The following is a 17200-nucleotide window of genomic DNA, read 5'->3' on the forward strand; positions in this document are numbered from 1 at the left end:
ATGAAACATTATCACACAACTGAATATCATTGATCATGCTTCAATCGAATGTATGTCAATTTTATCCAATATTCCTATATCAACCGAAAAGGATCATATGGATCACAATGGATATCGAATACCCGAAAAAAAAATCTGTTTCATTGTCAAAACAAACAGACAAATGCTCAACAGATCGACGCGTCGATCCGTTTATATTTATAAAAATTTATAAAAATAATTACAAATTATGTGCAATTTTTTTTTGTAAAATTCTGACGGTATATCGTCCATCATTATAGTTGTGTGATATAATCTTGATTTTTAAAAAAACGATTAATTATTTGCAAAAAAATGGATCTAACCATTTGTCTTTTCCAATGGGTAATTTGATTCTTTTGATGAAAAAAATGAAAATAATCCATTGTTTTTTTCTCAATTGTACGATTTAAATATAGCTCAAAACTTTTGATCTAAAAGGTAAATGTGAAAAACCACAAGATCTTTGTGATGGTGTAGCCATTACTCATGCCTTAGTTCAAATGTAAGTATTTCATTGGATTTTGGGAGTTAGACTTTTTTTTGACTATGATTCCATTTTCGAAAATATATAGTGCACCGGAATATTTTTCCACTGAAATATTATCTAAAATAGAAAATGAATGTGGAAACAATTGGTTTCTTCGTGTATCGAATCTTCGACGTATTTATCTTCGTATTGTTGATTATTATGGTGAAGTTTTGGATCGTACAGTACCAGATAAATTACAACCAGATTTAGAAGCAATAGCACGTGATTATAATCTTGCTAGTTTAGGCAAATTACTTCAATTGATATTAGGTTGTGCCATTAATTGTGTTAATAAAGAAAAACACATTGAAATTATGACCACATTAAGTCTGCAGGTCAAACAGGCATTAAAAATTGCTATTGATGAATTGGAAAATTTTGAAGAAAATACTAATGCTGGAATTACATCCAATCAATCGTTACAATTTACATCGGATGTGAATTTTCCTATTGATCGTCAACATACGATTGAAGAATTTAATCGAATACGAGAAGAATTATCAATGGTACATGTATTGAAAGAAAATGCTATGCAACGATGTTCAGATCTTGAATCTACCATTGCAAAATTGGAAGATGAAAAACGTAATCTTAAACAAGAGAATGAAAAATTATCGGAAAAACTATCGAAAAATATTTGGGGATCATCATCGAATCAACGACCATTTGATTCGATTGAAAATGAAAATCTATTTCAACGATTAAATGGTCAATTGAATGCAGCTCAATTAGAATTAAGCCGTATGGAAGAACAAAAAGAAGATTATAAAATACAATTAGAAATTAAAGAAAAAGAATATCAAAAAATTTTATTACAATTAGATCAATTGCAAACAAAATTAAATGAATTTAAACATGATCGTGATGAATTAGATCGACTAAAATATTTAAATGAAGAAATTATTAAATGTAAAAATATTAATGAAATACAGAAGAAAAAATTAGAAGAATATCATGAATATAAAAAACAAATGAAAATTATTGAAGAACGTAATGCATCATTAATCAAACAGATTTGTGAATTAGAAGAGGATAAAAAATCAATATCTGTTTATAAAAATCAATTAGATTTAATAAAAAAACAACGTGATGAATTACGAGCAAAAGTAAATGAAGAAACATTTCGTGCCGATAAAATAGAAGATGAATTAAAACGTATATATAAAAAATATAATGATATTGTACAGGAAAAAGAAAAAATGCAACTAGAAATGGAAAAAATTCGTACGGAAATCACACAATTACAACGAAATAATGATTCCGGTTTGATGAATGGTCCAAGTATTGATATGGATTTATCAACAATTACGGCAACAAATTCTTCAAACCATTTATACAATACAAGAAATAATTTAATATCAAATGTGAATAATAATAATAATAATAATAATGATACAAAAAATTTGGCAAATGAAAATGAAAAAATTATTCGTTTAGAATATGAAAATGAAAAACTAAGAAAAGAATTGAAAAATTCTAATGATGAACGTATACGTTTACTTGAATCACAACTTGATGATGAAAAAAATAGAGTCAACAAATTGGAAAAAGAAAATCGTTTAAATTCACAGAAAATTATTGAATTAGAAGGACGTTTAAAAGAAATACCCGATTTAATGATTGAAATGGATAATGGTAATGGCGGTAGTAATACGAATGCACAATATAAATCTAAATTAAAAGAATTACAAATTGAAAATAATAATTTGAAAACAATGTTAGAGAAAAAGAATGAAGAAATAGCCGAACGTGAAGAACGATTTAAAAAACATTTAAATAAAGCAAAAGAAACATATGGTATTCTGGAAACACATATGATTAATGCAAAAATATCCAGTACATCATTACCATTAGATGCTGGTGCTGGTGTGGGCACTTCATCATCAACAAAAGGACCTGATGATGTTGAATATTGGCGTCATCAATGTCATGAAAAAGATATTGAATTGGAAAAAATTCGTCAAGATTTTGAACAAAAGAATGCATTCCGTGATATTGAAGAACGATTAATGTCGGTCAGTTTTCATACAATGGTAAGTTTCTGTTTCTTTTTTTATCATCGATATAGAAAATTTTTAATAAATTTACAATTGAAATATTTCAGACATTCAATCTACAACGAAAAGCGGCCGAAGATCGTATCTATTCGAATAATTTTCCATCAAATACAACATTCCTATCTCGACAACGACAGGCTAGTTCAAGAAAATTTATTATTCCATCCAGGTATTTAATTATTTATTTTTTTAAAATTAAATTTTTGTTATTTGATTTTTTTTAATTTTTTTTAATTTTGATTTTGTTTGTTCATTAGTGATTTAGTTGAATGAATATTTGCATGGTAATAATGATCATTCATGAACTAAAAGAGTTTAATAATATTATGTTTGCTCGTTTTTTTTTGGTTTTCGTATCGACAAATTAACCAAAATGATGAATTAATTTCTATCTTTTTTTTCCTATATTCTGTGAAAACAAACAAACAAACAAAATAATTTCATCATTCAGACATTGGTTTCAAAGATCACCGAATTAACCCAGGATTTTTTTTCATCTTCATCATCATCATTCATTAATCCTGATTCATAAAATTAGTGCAATCATATTCATTGCACAGAATATTTTCAGACAACAACAACGAAAAAATGATAATAATTCTGTATTATACACTCGCGCACAACACACAAACACACATTATACAATGTCAAAATGATTTTAATTTTAATTTTCCTCATTTTTATTTTGAAATCATTATTTTGTATGTCATTTTATTCTGATTTGATTGAAAAAAATTAAAATTCAAAAGAAAAAAAAATCAAGAATTCAATTCAATAACAGAATTGTGAATAAAAGTTATTTTTGGAATAAAAAATTCATTCAAATTTTGGACTTGTCTCTCACTCTCTCTCGGTGTGACATGAATCTATTGTTCAGTCATCAGAATCCGGAATAATAACGATGATGATGATAATGTCAGATCAACCATAACATTGAGAAATACATGGAATTTGTGGAATACAGAATTTCATGTTTGCGTTTTTTTCCGCTGCTGCTGCTGCTGCTGTTGTTTTTTTGTTTTTTTTTGACTTTAATTTTCACCTAAAAAAATATTTAAATCTCCACCATTCCCCCCTCCCGACACCCGACACTACCCACAAGATTTAAATTTGCCTAAAATAATAAATAAACAAGGGAAAAAAGTGATAAGTATTTTTTTTCTCTGTATTTAAAAACAGAAATTTTGAAAACAAAAATAACAAAACAAATCAAAATACGACAATTTTTTCGGTTGTTTCCATGAATTTTTATTTAAAAAATTTTATTTCCAAAAAAAAATCTTCATTAAAGTTTGTTCATCAAAATTGTTAAATTGTAAATTAATTAATTTTTTTGAAATCAAAATTTACCAAAATAAACTAACAAACAAACTAAAAAAATGCATGAAGGTCAAAGTTTAATATCAAATTACATCATTCTTATCTTATTATTAGTGATATTATGGATCATTTATACCGGGGTAAGTTTTTTTTTGTTTTGTTTTGCTGGTTTTCGAAAAAATATTTCCGAATTCATTCAACCTAAATTTCGGTGTTTGTTTTATCCTTTTTTTTGTTGTTGTTGTTCATTATCATCCATTTGTCGTTGATCATTAGACCATGATGATCAACTACATCTACTACTATTTACACACCGAATAAAACAAAAACAAACATGTATTTATGTCAAAATAGAATCGAATCTTTTCAACGACAAAAAAAAAATTCCGAAAATCATTGAATGGATCATTGATTATCATCAATTATCATCATTTTCAAGAAAAAATAATAATGGATGTGCTTCATTTGTACTCTTTATTTTATTTTTCAAAAAAAAAAAAATTACGAAAATCTTAATCATTTTGCCTAATTATTTTCCCAAACGATTCCAATGTTAACATTCTTTTTCGTGATGTTCGTGATTTTGATGGCAAAATTTTGCCATTGTTGTTGTTTGCCTGACAAATTTTTTCTGTTTTTGCCGATTTTTATTTTCATTTTTATTATTTTTGTTGTTTCAACGTCATCAAGTTTTTTTTCTCCTTCTCCTTCTCCAATGATGATTATTATTATTATTATTATTATTAGGTTAATTATCATCATTTTTTTTCTGTTGTTGTTGCTGTTTATCATCAATCGACCATAATATTAATCAAAGCTAAATTTAGATTCTATAAATTTTTTCTCAAAAGTTTTTTTTGCCATAGCGAAAATTTCAATATCAAATATTATTCGTTTTCAATTCATTCCTGATGAACAAATCAATCTATAATCAATATTTTCTTTTAAAAAGTCAAAAATATATTCGTTTCCTATCTAAATTAACATTCTCTCACTAAAAAAATTCTATAATGCTTCTGACATTTTCATTTAATCATCACTGTTTATCATTTGACATTGAAATATTTTTCCACACCAAAGAAACAAAAAAAAATTATTTAGTCCATATTCTATGAATATTTTTCCTATATATAGTTTTTAGCTTTTCTCTTACTCTTTCGGTTTTTTTCGTCATTCTAATTTTACGAAGAAAGAAAAAAAAAATTTCTAAGAAATGAAAAAATAAAGAATGAATATCATCAACACAAACATAATCAACCATCAACCATCATCATCATCATAATTTGTTCAAACATTAATCCGAAATTAAGTTTAAAAAAGAAATAAAGAATCGTCATGATGATGATGATGATGATGATGATGGCATATGTAAAACATTTTTTTCTTCTATTAAGAAGCAGTAAAAAAAAGACAAATGATGTTTTGAGGAGAAAAAAATGTAAATCATCATGGTTGAAGTATATATTTTTATATATTGCATATCCACACATACATTCTCACTGATCTGATCTTATAGCATCATAATTAAAAAGAATTAAAGAATTTGTGAAGAAAAAAAGTGAAGAAAAACAGAGAAAAAAAGGGGACAATGAAAAAAAAACAAGCCAGAACGAAAAAATTTGTGTACATGTATTGTGTGTGTTTGTGGCTATAATTATCATTTTTATTCCAATTTTTCACTGTGAATTAATCCGAAAGAAAAAGAGAGGATAGGATCAAGAAAAAAGAATGATAAACCATGACAAACCAGAGAAAAAAAAATTCTGTTCAAAGAAGTAAAAATATAAGAGAATTAAACAACTTTACAGGATAAACCACTAGATGATCATCAAGAATATTCTTTCTATTTTGATGATGATCTAGTCGTTGCTTTTTTTTCATTCTTCAAAGAAAAGTTCTATTATATTTATGCCATATTGATGTTGACGAAGATATTGATGTGACAAAAAATAAAAAACAGATTCGTTTTTTTTGTATAATATTCGCAACAACGAATCTTTCTTATATTCGACATTGATTTCGTAGTGAGGATTTATAATATATCCATACCAAACAAACAAAACAAAACAAAACAAAAAAATCTATGTTTTTTGTTGTGAAAGAATTGTGTTAATAACAAACGGATAAATCTTATTATTATTTAAGATTATTTAATCCGATTCCACATATTTGATCGATTGATTTATTATAATCATCATTTAACACCTACGCAACAATAGAATTTTTCATAAATTAACCAAAACCATACAACAACAAAAAATGGCCGAACGAAGAACGGAACGTCGTCGTTCATCTATTGTTGAACAGATGCAAGAAAAAGAAGCAAAAAGTTTAATAGTAAATTATTTGATTCTATTATTATTGTTGGGTTTATTATGGACCATTTATGTTGGTTTCTGGTAGATCAACGAACGATGACGAAATGAATGAATGAACCTATGAACCTACGATAATCAACACCATCATCATCATCAATGTCCATCGAAAATAGTTGACAACAACAAAAATCAATACAAAATGCATTTCATCCATTTTTTTTGAATCGAATGATTCGAAAACAAGCAAAAAAAACCTTCATAAATTGTAGTTCTTTGTATGATTGAAAAGTTTTCCCTTAACCCATTCATTAAAAAAAACAGTTAATTTTTTACTTTCATTTAAAAAAAATTCTTAATATTTTTCGATTCTCATTTCAGATGTAAATACCAAACATTGGATCGATCGATTAATGGATGATTTGTTTTACGAACAAAAAAAAACAGTTATGGTTCACCATCACCATTACCACCACCACCACCATTCAAATCCTTTTTTCCCTTTTTTCATCAACAACAACCAATCATCAATCGTAAACCGCGGTATGATTTCATTTTACACACCAAAAAAAAAAAAAAAATTAAATTTTAAAAATTTTATTTTAAAAAACAAAAACATCAAAAAACATTATTATTATTATTGTATTTCCCTGAAAAATTAATTACTTTTAAAAAAAATGATGATATAATTAAAAAATTTTTAACTTTTATTCAATTTTTTTTTATAACATTTTGTCTCTCATTGCACAATATAATCTTTATAATGTTTAAACAATTTTAATTGTCGTTTTAATCGTTTAATAAAACCAAATGGTTGTACTAAGATGGATATCTCTTTACCAATAGCATTTAAACGGCTTTCAATTTCATTATTTTTAAAAAATAAATTCAATGGACGATTATTGATTTCGGTTATAAACCAATTCTGTTGATCGTTTATATTCATTGTTGTTGATGATGGTGATTCAACAATTCTACCATCATCATCATTATTACCCGGATAATAATGACAATGAGAATCAAAACCACAACGTTCAGCAACACTTTTTTCCATTACACGTATTATTCGGGCTGTACCTTTTTCACGTATCAATCCTAAATCTTCACCATCAAATAAACGTTTAAGACAATATATTTGTCCAAATGGTACACGACGTATAATAAAATCTAAATTTGTTGTTGATTGTTTAATAAATTGTTTAGCTTGTTGTGCCGATTCAATTGCCATTTCATTGATACTAATCAATTGATCACCAATATGAAAAGTATTATGTAGATAAGGATGATCACGTTGTTTCCAACCGGCAATAAATATACCATATGGTTCAATATCAACAAATGCAATTGCATTGTAACAATCTTTTTTTCTTACTTTCAATGTAACACCATTTAATTGTTGCATTTCTTTTTGAAATTTTTCAACTTGCATTTCACGAAATGATGGTCGATGAACAATTCCACCATTACCCGATTGATTTATATTATGCGATGTTGTTGGATTATTAGTAAAAATACATTCATAAGGTGGTGGACCTTCATCAGCTGGCATTATCATCATTGTCGAATTTTGATTCATTGACATTCGTTGAATTTCATTGGTTATATTGAATATTGGTTCATAAAGTTCATCCGATGAATTTTGAACTATATTTTGAGTATCAGAATTATTAATTATTGGCCGTCGAGGAGGTAATATTGGACTTTTTGAATAGAAATTTTCTGTCGGTTGTAGAATTTTCATTTCAATCAATTTTGTTCGTAATGAACCAATCCAATCCCACATAACTTCATCAGTATCAGCAGCCAAACGTATCACATGTGTTGATAATGTTATTGAAAATTCATTATGCCTTTCATCAGAATTTGTTTCGATCACAGCGTTTATATGGCGACAATTTAATAATGAATGTTTTGATACCGGTCCATCCGATTGTGGTTGTTGTTGATGATTTAATTGTCTTTTTTGATAGAATTCTAGATACGGTGTTTGAGATCCATATACAGCGAATACAACCCAGAATTTATGATCATCGGATGATGAATATTTTTCCGCAAACGGTATATATTTTAGCCAACCTTTAATAGAACACATACATTGAATAATTGATAAACCAAACAAACAAAACAAAAAAAAACTTACCAGCACGTTGTACATCACGATTTTCAAACAAAATCTGATTTGTTCGTAATGTAATCGGCATATTCATCCATGGTTGTTGTTGTTGATTAGTTGTAGTTGTTGTTGTTGCAGAATTTTGTTGAGTATTACTATTATTGATCATTATTATCATTTATTATATAAAAATTATAAAGAATTACATTAACAATAATGATTTAAAAATAATTAACAAATTTAATTTAAATCTGATTTGAATTTCATGATTCACAATTACATAATTTTCATTTTTTTTTGTAATACTGATCACTCAAACACACAACAATTGAACAATTCATAATCGGAAATGTTTCTATTTTGGATATCATATTTTTGAAAAAAAAACAAAAAAACAAAATAATCACAAAAAAAACAAATTAGTCATGGCAATAAACACAACAGGAAATTAATCATTTTTTTTTGTTTGATCGATCAATCAATCAATTGATTTAATAAATGATTTTCATCATCATCATGTTGTTTGATGAACATTTTTTTTTGTGTGGTAACATTCCATTCGTATGAATGAACGAAATTCTTTTTTGGCCTTTTTTTTTCTCATATAATTTTGTTGTTGATTATTATCATTATTTTCGTTTTGTTTTGTTTCTTGGTTGTTTTGTAACATCAAAGCAACATTTTTCTTCTTTTCTGTTCTTGTTCAAATGAATGTATATTTCATCATCATTAAACAATGGAATGAAGAAAAGAAGAAAAATCCTGTTTTTTTGGTTACTCTCTTGCTGGTGTATGCGAATGAATGAATGAAATATTCAATTCATCGGTAAGCAGAATAACAACATCAGACGGATTGGGTTGTAAAATAATAATAATAATAATTGAGCCATCGATCATCATCCGTCGGCGGTGGTGGTGGTGGTGGTCATACAGTGTTTTCATTTTTGATGGCTCGGTTAAGCCCCAAAAAAATGATGATGATTATTATAATTGGCCATTAACTTTGCCGAAGTATATGCCATCTACCGTAAAATTAAATTAAAATGTTAATTATATTTTTGAATTTTTTGAATTTTTTTTTGGCTTCGGTAACTGGCTATATAAAAATGGAAATATTTTTTACTAAAATTGTATCCAAACCAAACTATAGTTAGTTTTAGTTATTTTTCGGCAAAACAAAAATATTGATTGATTACTTTTGTTTTTTTATTCTCATTCTTTCTTTTTTGTATCATCAATTAATCAATTAATTAATCCTTATTTTAATTATGCCTTATTTTGATCATCAAATGGCAACAAGTATATCGGATTCACCATCCGATTCACAATCTGGTTCGAAAAGTTCAAAAAAAGATAAAGTATTACGAACGGTTGCTATTTCGAATAAAAAAACAGAAAAAATGACATCAAAAGATCCGGATGCAAGTATAACATCAAAATATAAAACAAATATTGATCTAAGAAAATTAATGTTTATGAGAAATTTATTAAAAGCTGAAATTGAAAATCTTAACAAAACAAAAGGAGCATTACCGATTGATAATAATCCTAATTATGAAAAATTTACCTATGATAAAGCAAAAGTTGTTTCAAAAGATGATGATTCACAATATTTTGAAGCACAAAATAGTGAATATCCTGGTCAACCACTTGGTTGTACAGTATATGATTCAAAAGCCGGTATTGATCCAAATTCATTATATTTAAGAATATTAAGACATTTAGGTAAAAAACATCAATCAATACTTGCAACATGGGATTTATTTGTTAATGGTGATAATAATATTGAAATATTTCAAGAAGCATGTTCAGTTGGTAATTTAGAACAATTTGTACAGAAAGAAACATTGAATGAAAAACAAATTTCATTATATGCATTTCAATTATTAAAGGGTATGGATTTTCTTGGTGATATTGGTATTGCACATCGTGATATACAACCAATCAATATATTATTAAGACCAGCACAAAAAGATAATTTTATTAAAATAACTAATTTTCGTAAAGCAATCATTTATTGGGATGTTTCCGAAAATGATGTTATCTATACACCATGTGAACCGAAAGAAAATCAAAATAATAAAAATTATCAGGCACCAGAAATATATGGTGATCCATCAAAAGAAGAATTTGATCCAATCAAAGCCGATACATGGTCATTTGGTGCTGTTGTTTTTTTTATGATATCAAAAGAATATCCATATAATGTTGGTTCAAAATCTGATGATCTGGAAAAAGAAATTGCTGATAATGTTGATAAATTAACAGTAGCAGCAAGTGGTAAAGAATTATTGAAAGCAATATTGAAAGCAAATGCAGAAGAAAGAATGCCAATTGGTTTTATTGAAAAAAGTGCATGGTTAGCTGAAGCTAAAAAAGTAAGTATTTAATGAATTTGAATGATTTTGTTATTATAATATTATTGATCATAAATCTAATTTTCAATGGAAAGACTAAAATGAAAATGATTGTTGATAAAAATGCACCTGCAGGAGGTGCAAAAGGTAAAGGTGCTGATTTTGGCAAATCAAATATATTTGGTCGAGTATCTGGATTTAATTCAACAGCATCATCGAAAAAATCTATGTCATCAAAATCTAAATCAATGTCAAGCAAATCAAAATCAAAATCCGGAGCTTCGTCAAAGTCATCATCAAAATCCGGAGCTTCGTCCAAGTCCTCATCAAAATCCGGAGCGGAAAGTGGAGAAGAGTCGGGAAGCGATTCTGAATCAGGTGAAAGTGATTCAACATCGGGTTCATCATCGAAATCTGGAGCATCATCAAAGTCATCATCGAAATCCGGAGCTTCGTCCAAGTCATCGTCAAAATCCGGAGCGTCCTCGAAGTCATCATCAAAATCCGGAGCGGAAAGTGGAGAAGAGTCGGGAAGCGATTCTGAATCAGGTGAAAGTGATTCAACATCGGGTTCATCATCGAAATCTGGAGCATCATCAAAGTCATCATCGAAATCCGGAGCTTCGTCCAAGTCATCGTCAAAATCCGGAGCGTCCTCGAAGTCATCATCGAAATCCGGAGCGGAAAGTGGGGAAGAGTCGGGAAGCGATTCTGAATCCGGTGAAGATGATTCAGCCTCTGGCTCATCCTCGAAATCCGGAGCTTCGTCAAAGTCATCATCGAAATCCGGAGCTTCGTCCAAGTCATCATCAAAATCCGGAGCGTCCTCGAAGTCATCATCGAAATCCGGAGCGGAAAGTGGGGAAGAGTCGGGAAGCGATTCTGAATCCGGTGAAGATGATTCAGCCTCTGGCTCATCCTCGAAATCCGGAGCTTCGTCAAAGTCATCATCGAAATCCGGAGCTTCGTCCAAGTCATCATCAAAATCTGGAGCGTCCTCGAAGTCATCATCGAAATCCGGAGCGGAAAGTGGGGAAGAGTCGGGAAGCGATTCTGAATCAGGTGAAAGTGATTCAGCCTCTGGTTCATCCTCGAAATCCGGAGCATCCTCGAAGTCATCATCGAAATCTGGAGCTTCGTCTAAGTCATCATCAAAATCCGGAGCTTCTTCTAAGTCCAAATCAGGAGCGGAAAGTGGAGAAGAGTCAGAAGACGGATCTGAATCAAGTGAATGTAATTCAGCCTCTGGCTCATCCTCGAAATCCGGAGCATCCTCGAAGTCATCATCGAAATCCGGAGCTTCGTCTAAGTCAAAATCTAAATCCGGAGCTTCTTCCAAATCCGGAGCGGAAAGTGGGGAAGAGTCGGGAAGCGATTCTGAAGCAGGTGAAAGTGATTCAGCCTCTGGCTCATCCTCGAAATCCGGAGCATCCTCGAAGTCATCATCAAAATCCGGAGCTTCGTCTAAGTCAAAATCTAAATCCGGAGCTTCTTCCAAATCAGGATCAACAAGCGGAGAAGATAGTGGTGCCGAAAGTGGAAGCGAAAGTGCGAGTGGCGCATCATCAAAATCTTCGGCAAAGTCGACATCAAAATCGGCAGCTTCGTCCAAGTCAAAATCAAAATCTTCGGCATCATCAAAATCTGTGTCGAAAAAATCTAAAAAGAAATAAGAAAAGTAGATCATTAATAGATAAAAAATCGCGCGAAAATATTGAAATTAAGTTTTAAAATATTTCGTCAATTGATGAATTTTATTTGAACAAAAAAAAAAAAAAAAAAATAAGTAACATTCTATTTGAATGAAGTTGAATTTCTTTACGGCGCGCTCTTTTTTGTTTGTTTGTCGATTTTTTCATGCTTGTTGAATTTATTTGAAAAATTTGAAGAAACAAAAAAAAACTAAACAAAATGGGTATTCTTGGTCTTTCTCGTTTGATAGCCGATGTATCACCGGAAGCGATTAAAGAAATTGATTTAAAATCATTGTTTGGTCGCCGTATTGCTATCGATGCTTCAATGTGTATCTATCAATTTTTAATTGCCATCCGTAGTAGTGAATATATGATGACCAATGAACAAGGTGAAACTACTTCACATTTGGTCGGTTTATTTTATCGAACAATCAAATTGCTTGAGGTATGCTTGTTGTTGTTTATTTGAAAAATGATTCAAATTTTATATAATCAATTATCTATCTATATTAGACTGGAATCAAACCAGTTTATGTTTTTGATGGTAAAGCACCGAAACTTAAATGCGGTGAATTGGAAAAACGTGCTGAACGTCGTACCGAAGCTAAAGATAAATTAGAGGAAGCAAAAGAATTACAAAATGTTGAAGATATTGAAAAACTTAATAAACGATTAGTGAAAGTAACTAGAAAACATTCGGATGATTGTAAACGATTACTACAATTATTGGGCATACCAATTGTTCAGGCACCATCTGAAGCTGAAGCTCAATGTGCTCAATTATGTAAAGAAAATCTTGTATATGCTGCTGCAACTGAAGATATGGATGCATTAACATTTGGTTGTCCTCGTTTGATACGAAATTTAACCTCCGGTCAGAATGAAAAAGTAAAAGAATATCAAATCGGTAAAGTTCTTACCGGTTTAGATATTAGCCAAGATCAATTTATAGATTTAAGCATTTTAATGGGTTGTGATTATTGTTCAAATATTCGTGGTATTGGTGGTAAAAAAGGTCTTGATTTAATACGAAAATTCGATTCAATTGAAGGTATATTGAAAAATAAATTCGGTATCGAAGAATATGTAGATGTTGAAATTGAATACAGTAATCGAAAAATCGAACCGAAAAAGGAAGAAGAAGAAGAAGAAAACAATGATGAAGTAAAGAAAAATGGTAACGTCGAAGAACAACAATCTGTTCCGAAAATGGAAATTTCTGACGAAATCAAACAAGAAAATGATATTGCAGAAGATGATGAATTTGCTTCCAAATTCAACAATAACGATTCTGATCAGGATGAAAATGAAGATAAAAATAATGATGATAATGGTGATGAAGATTTGATGGAACAAAATGATTCACCAAAAAAAGGAAAAACAAATAAAAAACAAATGGTACCGGAAAATTGGCCATTTCGTGGTGCACGAAAATTATTTCAACAACCATTGGTTATTGTAAATGAAATTACTGAAAATGATTTAAAAATGAAAGATATCGATGAAGAAGGTATGATACAATTTCTTTGCATTGAAAATGGTTTCAATGAAGATCGTGTACGAAAATCATTGAAACGTGCACGAGAATCAAAACAGAAAGGTGCACAAACGCGAATCGATACATTTTTCAAAATGATGCCATCATCATCGAATAGTCCTAATAAACGACCAATTGATAGTAAAAATTCGAATGGTAAAAAAAATTCAAATAATAAACGTGGACGTCGTGGCCGATGAGATAATTGTTGATTCTCATTTTTTAATGTGATCAAACAATTCATATTTATTTATATTTTAATAAAACAACAGTTGAAAAGATTTATAAAATAAAATGTTTAAATATTTAAATATTGCGCATCAAAATTATTGATTATTTAACAAATTGTTCATTCAACATTTTCCATGCACGTTTCACTTGTTCCATTGTAAATTCTTCTTCCCATTGTGTACAGAATATAACATTTGCATATGGCATTTTTTGTTTACATGGCATTATTTTTTCAATTCTTTTCAATGCATCCGATTCACTAAGCTGATTACGTTCCATTAATCTTCGTACAACTTCTTTTTGATTTAATATTGTTAACCATACTTGATGTACTTGATCCATTCGATAATTTTCTATTAAAAGAGCAATTTCCAATACGATAATCCGATATTTTGTTTTCATTTGATCAATTTCTAATTGTAATAATCGTCGTACTTCGGGCCATACAAAACTGTTGAGCAATTTTAGTTTGGCTTCATCATCGAATACGATTTTTCCCAATTTAATCCTATTAATTTGACCATTATCATCCAGAATATCTTTGCCAAATGTTTCGACAATTTTTTTATAAGCTGGCATATCCGAACTTTGATATGTTTTATGAGCCAATTTATCAACATTGATTATACCGGCGCCTAATGTTTCCAATTTTTTTGCAATTGATGATTTTCCACTAGCAATCATACCTGTCAAACCAATAAGATATGGTTTATCGGGTAAATTTGGTCGTGGTTCCGGTGGTTTGAGCAATGTACCTAATTTACGAATACGCAAAGAAGATGAAGAAACTTTATTCTCTTCAACACCACTTTCTTTATGATCATCTTGTAATAATTTTATCACATCGATTTTTAACGGTTTCATTCCTTTTGATATACGAATTTCGTTAATTTTTTCGCCACCACGAATAGTTTCTTCGCTAACAATTATTGCCTCTAATGTTGGATCAACAATAGCCGGTCCAAATGGATCAGAAATTTCACAGACATTATAATGAATATATGGATCAACATCATTCAGATATAGATTCAATGAATGTATACGTTTTTCACAGCTTTCAATTAATTCAGGTAAAATTTTTGTCGTTAACATTTGTTCATTAGTCACACCTATTGTCAATGATCGATTACATTTCAATTGAGCAGTTGACAATAATATTTTATGTCCATTATGAAGATTATCAAAAGTACCACCGATGCAAACATTATCATAAACTTGATCCGAAATAAGAGATGATTCATGATTGACAGGATCCGATATCGATGAATGATTTGATGATAATGAAACAATTGACATGTTTGAATGATCATCGGCTAGATTTAATTTACTAAGATATTGTCGAAGTAAATCATCTTTCCATTGTTCATTAGTGAATAATATTTGTGGTCTAAATTGTAGCGATCGTTTCTTGCTGATCATTTCGTTACGATAATAACTATGATGAAGAACACGAACATCAAGTAATGGTGCACGTCGATGAGCTTCAACATAGATAGCTGGTACAATTTTCTGCAGATCATTACGGCAATCAATAACATTATTATCATTCAACGCCAAAGATACATACAATGTTTTGGAAATTTTGTCACTAGCTAATCGTAGATAGGAACCGACATGAGTAAGAAATGATTTGGCCGTTTTTGGACGATAATTTAATATCATCAAACCATGTTGAAACATTTTCTTTTTTGTTGTGCGTATTTTCCCGGTATTGTGAAAAAGATGATTTTTTTCAAAAAAAAAAAAAAATCTGATTGGAATGTTTTGAGTACAAATGTTCAACACAAACCATCATTTGGGTAGAATCATTCATGTGGATATAGCCATAATTTAAAATACGGAAATGAATTTTTATTAACGAAAAAAAAATTGATTTTGTTTTTCATTTTGGGTCCGAATATTTTTCGTTTTTTTTTCATCATTCAAACTTTAATTTCAAAACATATATAGCTTCAGGTATATTGTTTATTGCTCGATGACATCGAAAATCAATCAACCATAACCTGGGTGTAATAATCAATGATGACTAAATTTAGACAATTCACAATGTTATATTTCACCGTTCATTCATTCATTCAATGATTTTTCTTTTCTTTCTTTTTAAAGAAAAAATAATACAGCTTTCATAAGATTTGTAGACAATGATCGATGATAACAATGATAAACCAATGGATACGTTTTTTAATCTTTATGGTTTGTATATAATTTGTGTTTCAATATTTGTTTATTTTGTCACATTTATCTTGTCATTCATTATCTACATTTTTTTTCACCTGTTGTCTATTTATTAAGGTTTTTTTTATTCATTGTCTTTGTCTGACGATTGATCGTGATGATGATGATGATGATGATGATGAAGAGGATGTTAAAAATGGTGATGGCTATACAACAATTATCGATGATTATGGTCATACTATCGGTCATATACGTCAAAATCCAATGAAAAATGATAACCGGAATAATGATGATGATAATGAGAATGATGACAACGATGACGATAATGATGATCGAAAAATTCAGATCAAAAAACAAAGACCTCATAATCGGAACAAAGATGATCTTGACGATGATGATGACGATGATTATGATGATGATGACGACGATATGCTTTCGAATGATGAATCAATGAAAAATCATCGAAAATTATCATCAAAACATCGTAAATTTCGTCCAACAAGAAAAAAATTATCATCAACAGTTAATTCAAGTAATCATCGACCACAAATCAATAATGATGATGATCATGATGATAATAATGATCGAAAAGAAAATGTAACACAACAAAAATTAGCCGCAATGAATCGAGTACCAGATGTACATAAAAGTCTTATCATCAAAGTATATCGTGGTCCAACAAAACATCTAGAAAATACTAAACAATCATTTGCATCATGGGGTTATTTTATTAAATTTCCAAATGTATAGCCATCCAAATTTATTTTTTTTTTCGTTTGTTTTTGAAATTCTTCAATTCTTTGATTCTTCGAAGACGCATGTGCAATTTACAATGGAACATTCGAATTCGA

At 29.4% G+C, this 17200-nt stretch overlaps 6 protein-coding genes across 9 annotated transcripts; 4 read left to right on the forward strand and 2 right to left on the reverse strand.

The window, feature by feature from the left end:
* The first annotated feature begins 124 nt into the window (after positions 1-124).
* Positions 125-6952, forward strand: LOC113798737 (protein Hook homolog 3-like). Of its 2 annotated transcripts, none has more exons than XM_075819519.1 (6): positions 125-363; positions 438-523; positions 594-2583; positions 2655-2776; positions 2865-4067; positions 6624-6952. In XM_075819519.1, exons 1-5 carry the CDS (start codon positions 334-336, stop codon positions 2878-2880), a joined length of 2244 nt encoding a protein of 747 aa, XP_075675634.1. In that variant the 5' UTR covers positions 125-333; the 3' UTR covers positions 2881-4067; positions 6624-6952. The 2 variants fall into 2 exon arrangements, with proteins under 2 accessions (XP_075675634.1, XP_027205111.2); XM_027349310.2 differs by having other exon boundaries at positions 3059-4067.
* Positions 6803-9367, reverse strand: LOC113798497 (uncharacterized). Of its 2 annotated transcripts, XM_075819520.1 has the most exons (3): positions 8636-9367; positions 8383-8510; positions 6803-8318 (listed from the first exon to the last, which is right to left on the reverse strand). In XM_075819520.1, exons 1-3 carry the CDS (start codon positions 8644-8646, stop codon positions 6982-6984), a joined length of 1476 nt encoding a protein of 491 aa, XP_075675635.1. In that variant the 5' UTR covers positions 8647-9367; the 3' UTR covers positions 6803-6981. The 2 variants fall into 2 exon arrangements, with proteins under 2 accessions (XP_075675635.1, XP_027204852.2); XM_027349051.2 differs by having other exon boundaries at positions 8383-9367.
* A 124-nt stretch (positions 9368-9491) lies between these two features.
* Positions 9492-12436, forward strand: LOC113798495 (uncharacterized). The gene is made up of 2 exons (XM_027349049.2): positions 9492-10733; positions 10808-12436. Exons 1-2 carry the CDS (start codon positions 9624-9626, stop codon positions 12383-12385), a joined length of 2688 nt encoding a protein of 895 aa, XP_027204850.2. The 5' UTR covers positions 9492-9623; the 3' UTR covers positions 12386-12436.
* A 96-nt stretch (positions 12437-12532) lies between these two features.
* Positions 12533-14254, forward strand: Fen1 (Flap structure-specific endonuclease 1). Its single transcript, XM_027349052.2, has 2 exons — positions 12533-12851; positions 12920-14254. Exons 1-2 carry the CDS (start codon positions 12624-12626, stop codon positions 14141-14143), a joined length of 1452 nt encoding a protein of 483 aa, XP_027204853.2. The 5' UTR covers positions 12533-12623; the 3' UTR covers positions 14144-14254.
* Ppat-Dpck (Bifunctional Phosphopantetheine adenylyltransferase - Dephospho-CoA kinase) lies at positions 14131-15959 on the reverse strand. 2 transcript variants are annotated; one of them, XM_075819523.1, is made up of 2 exons: positions 15742-15882; positions 14131-15683 (listed from the first exon to the last, which is right to left on the reverse strand). In XM_075819523.1, exon 2 carries the CDS (start codon positions 15591-15593, stop codon positions 14277-14279), a length of 1317 nt encoding a protein of 438 aa, XP_075675638.1. In that variant the 5' UTR covers positions 15594-15683; positions 15742-15882; the 3' UTR covers positions 14131-14276. The 2 variants fall into 2 exon arrangements, with proteins under 2 accessions (XP_075675638.1, XP_027204851.2); XM_027349050.2 differs by having other exon boundaries at positions 14131-15959.
* Positions 15960-16228: 269 nt separating this feature from the next.
* On the forward strand, positions 16229-17187 carry LOC142644887 (uncharacterized). The gene is made up of 2 exons (XM_075819524.1): positions 16229-16367; positions 16467-17187. Exons 1-2 carry the CDS (start codon positions 16323-16325, stop codon positions 17097-17099), a joined length of 678 nt encoding a protein of 225 aa, XP_075675639.1. The 5' UTR covers positions 16229-16322; the 3' UTR covers positions 17100-17187.
* The last annotated feature ends 13 nt before the right edge of the window (positions 17188-17200 follow it).

This window comes from Dermatophagoides pteronyssinus, unplaced genomic scaffold, assembly GCF_027571235.1.
Source record: "Dermatophagoides pteronyssinus isolate colony J.1.1.1.1 unplaced genomic scaffold, Derpt_VIB-CSIC_2022.12 sq0004, whole genome shotgun sequence".
In the NCBI taxonomy this organism is placed as follows: domain Eukaryota; kingdom Metazoa; phylum Arthropoda; class Arachnida; order Sarcoptiformes; family Pyroglyphidae; genus Dermatophagoides; species Dermatophagoides pteronyssinus.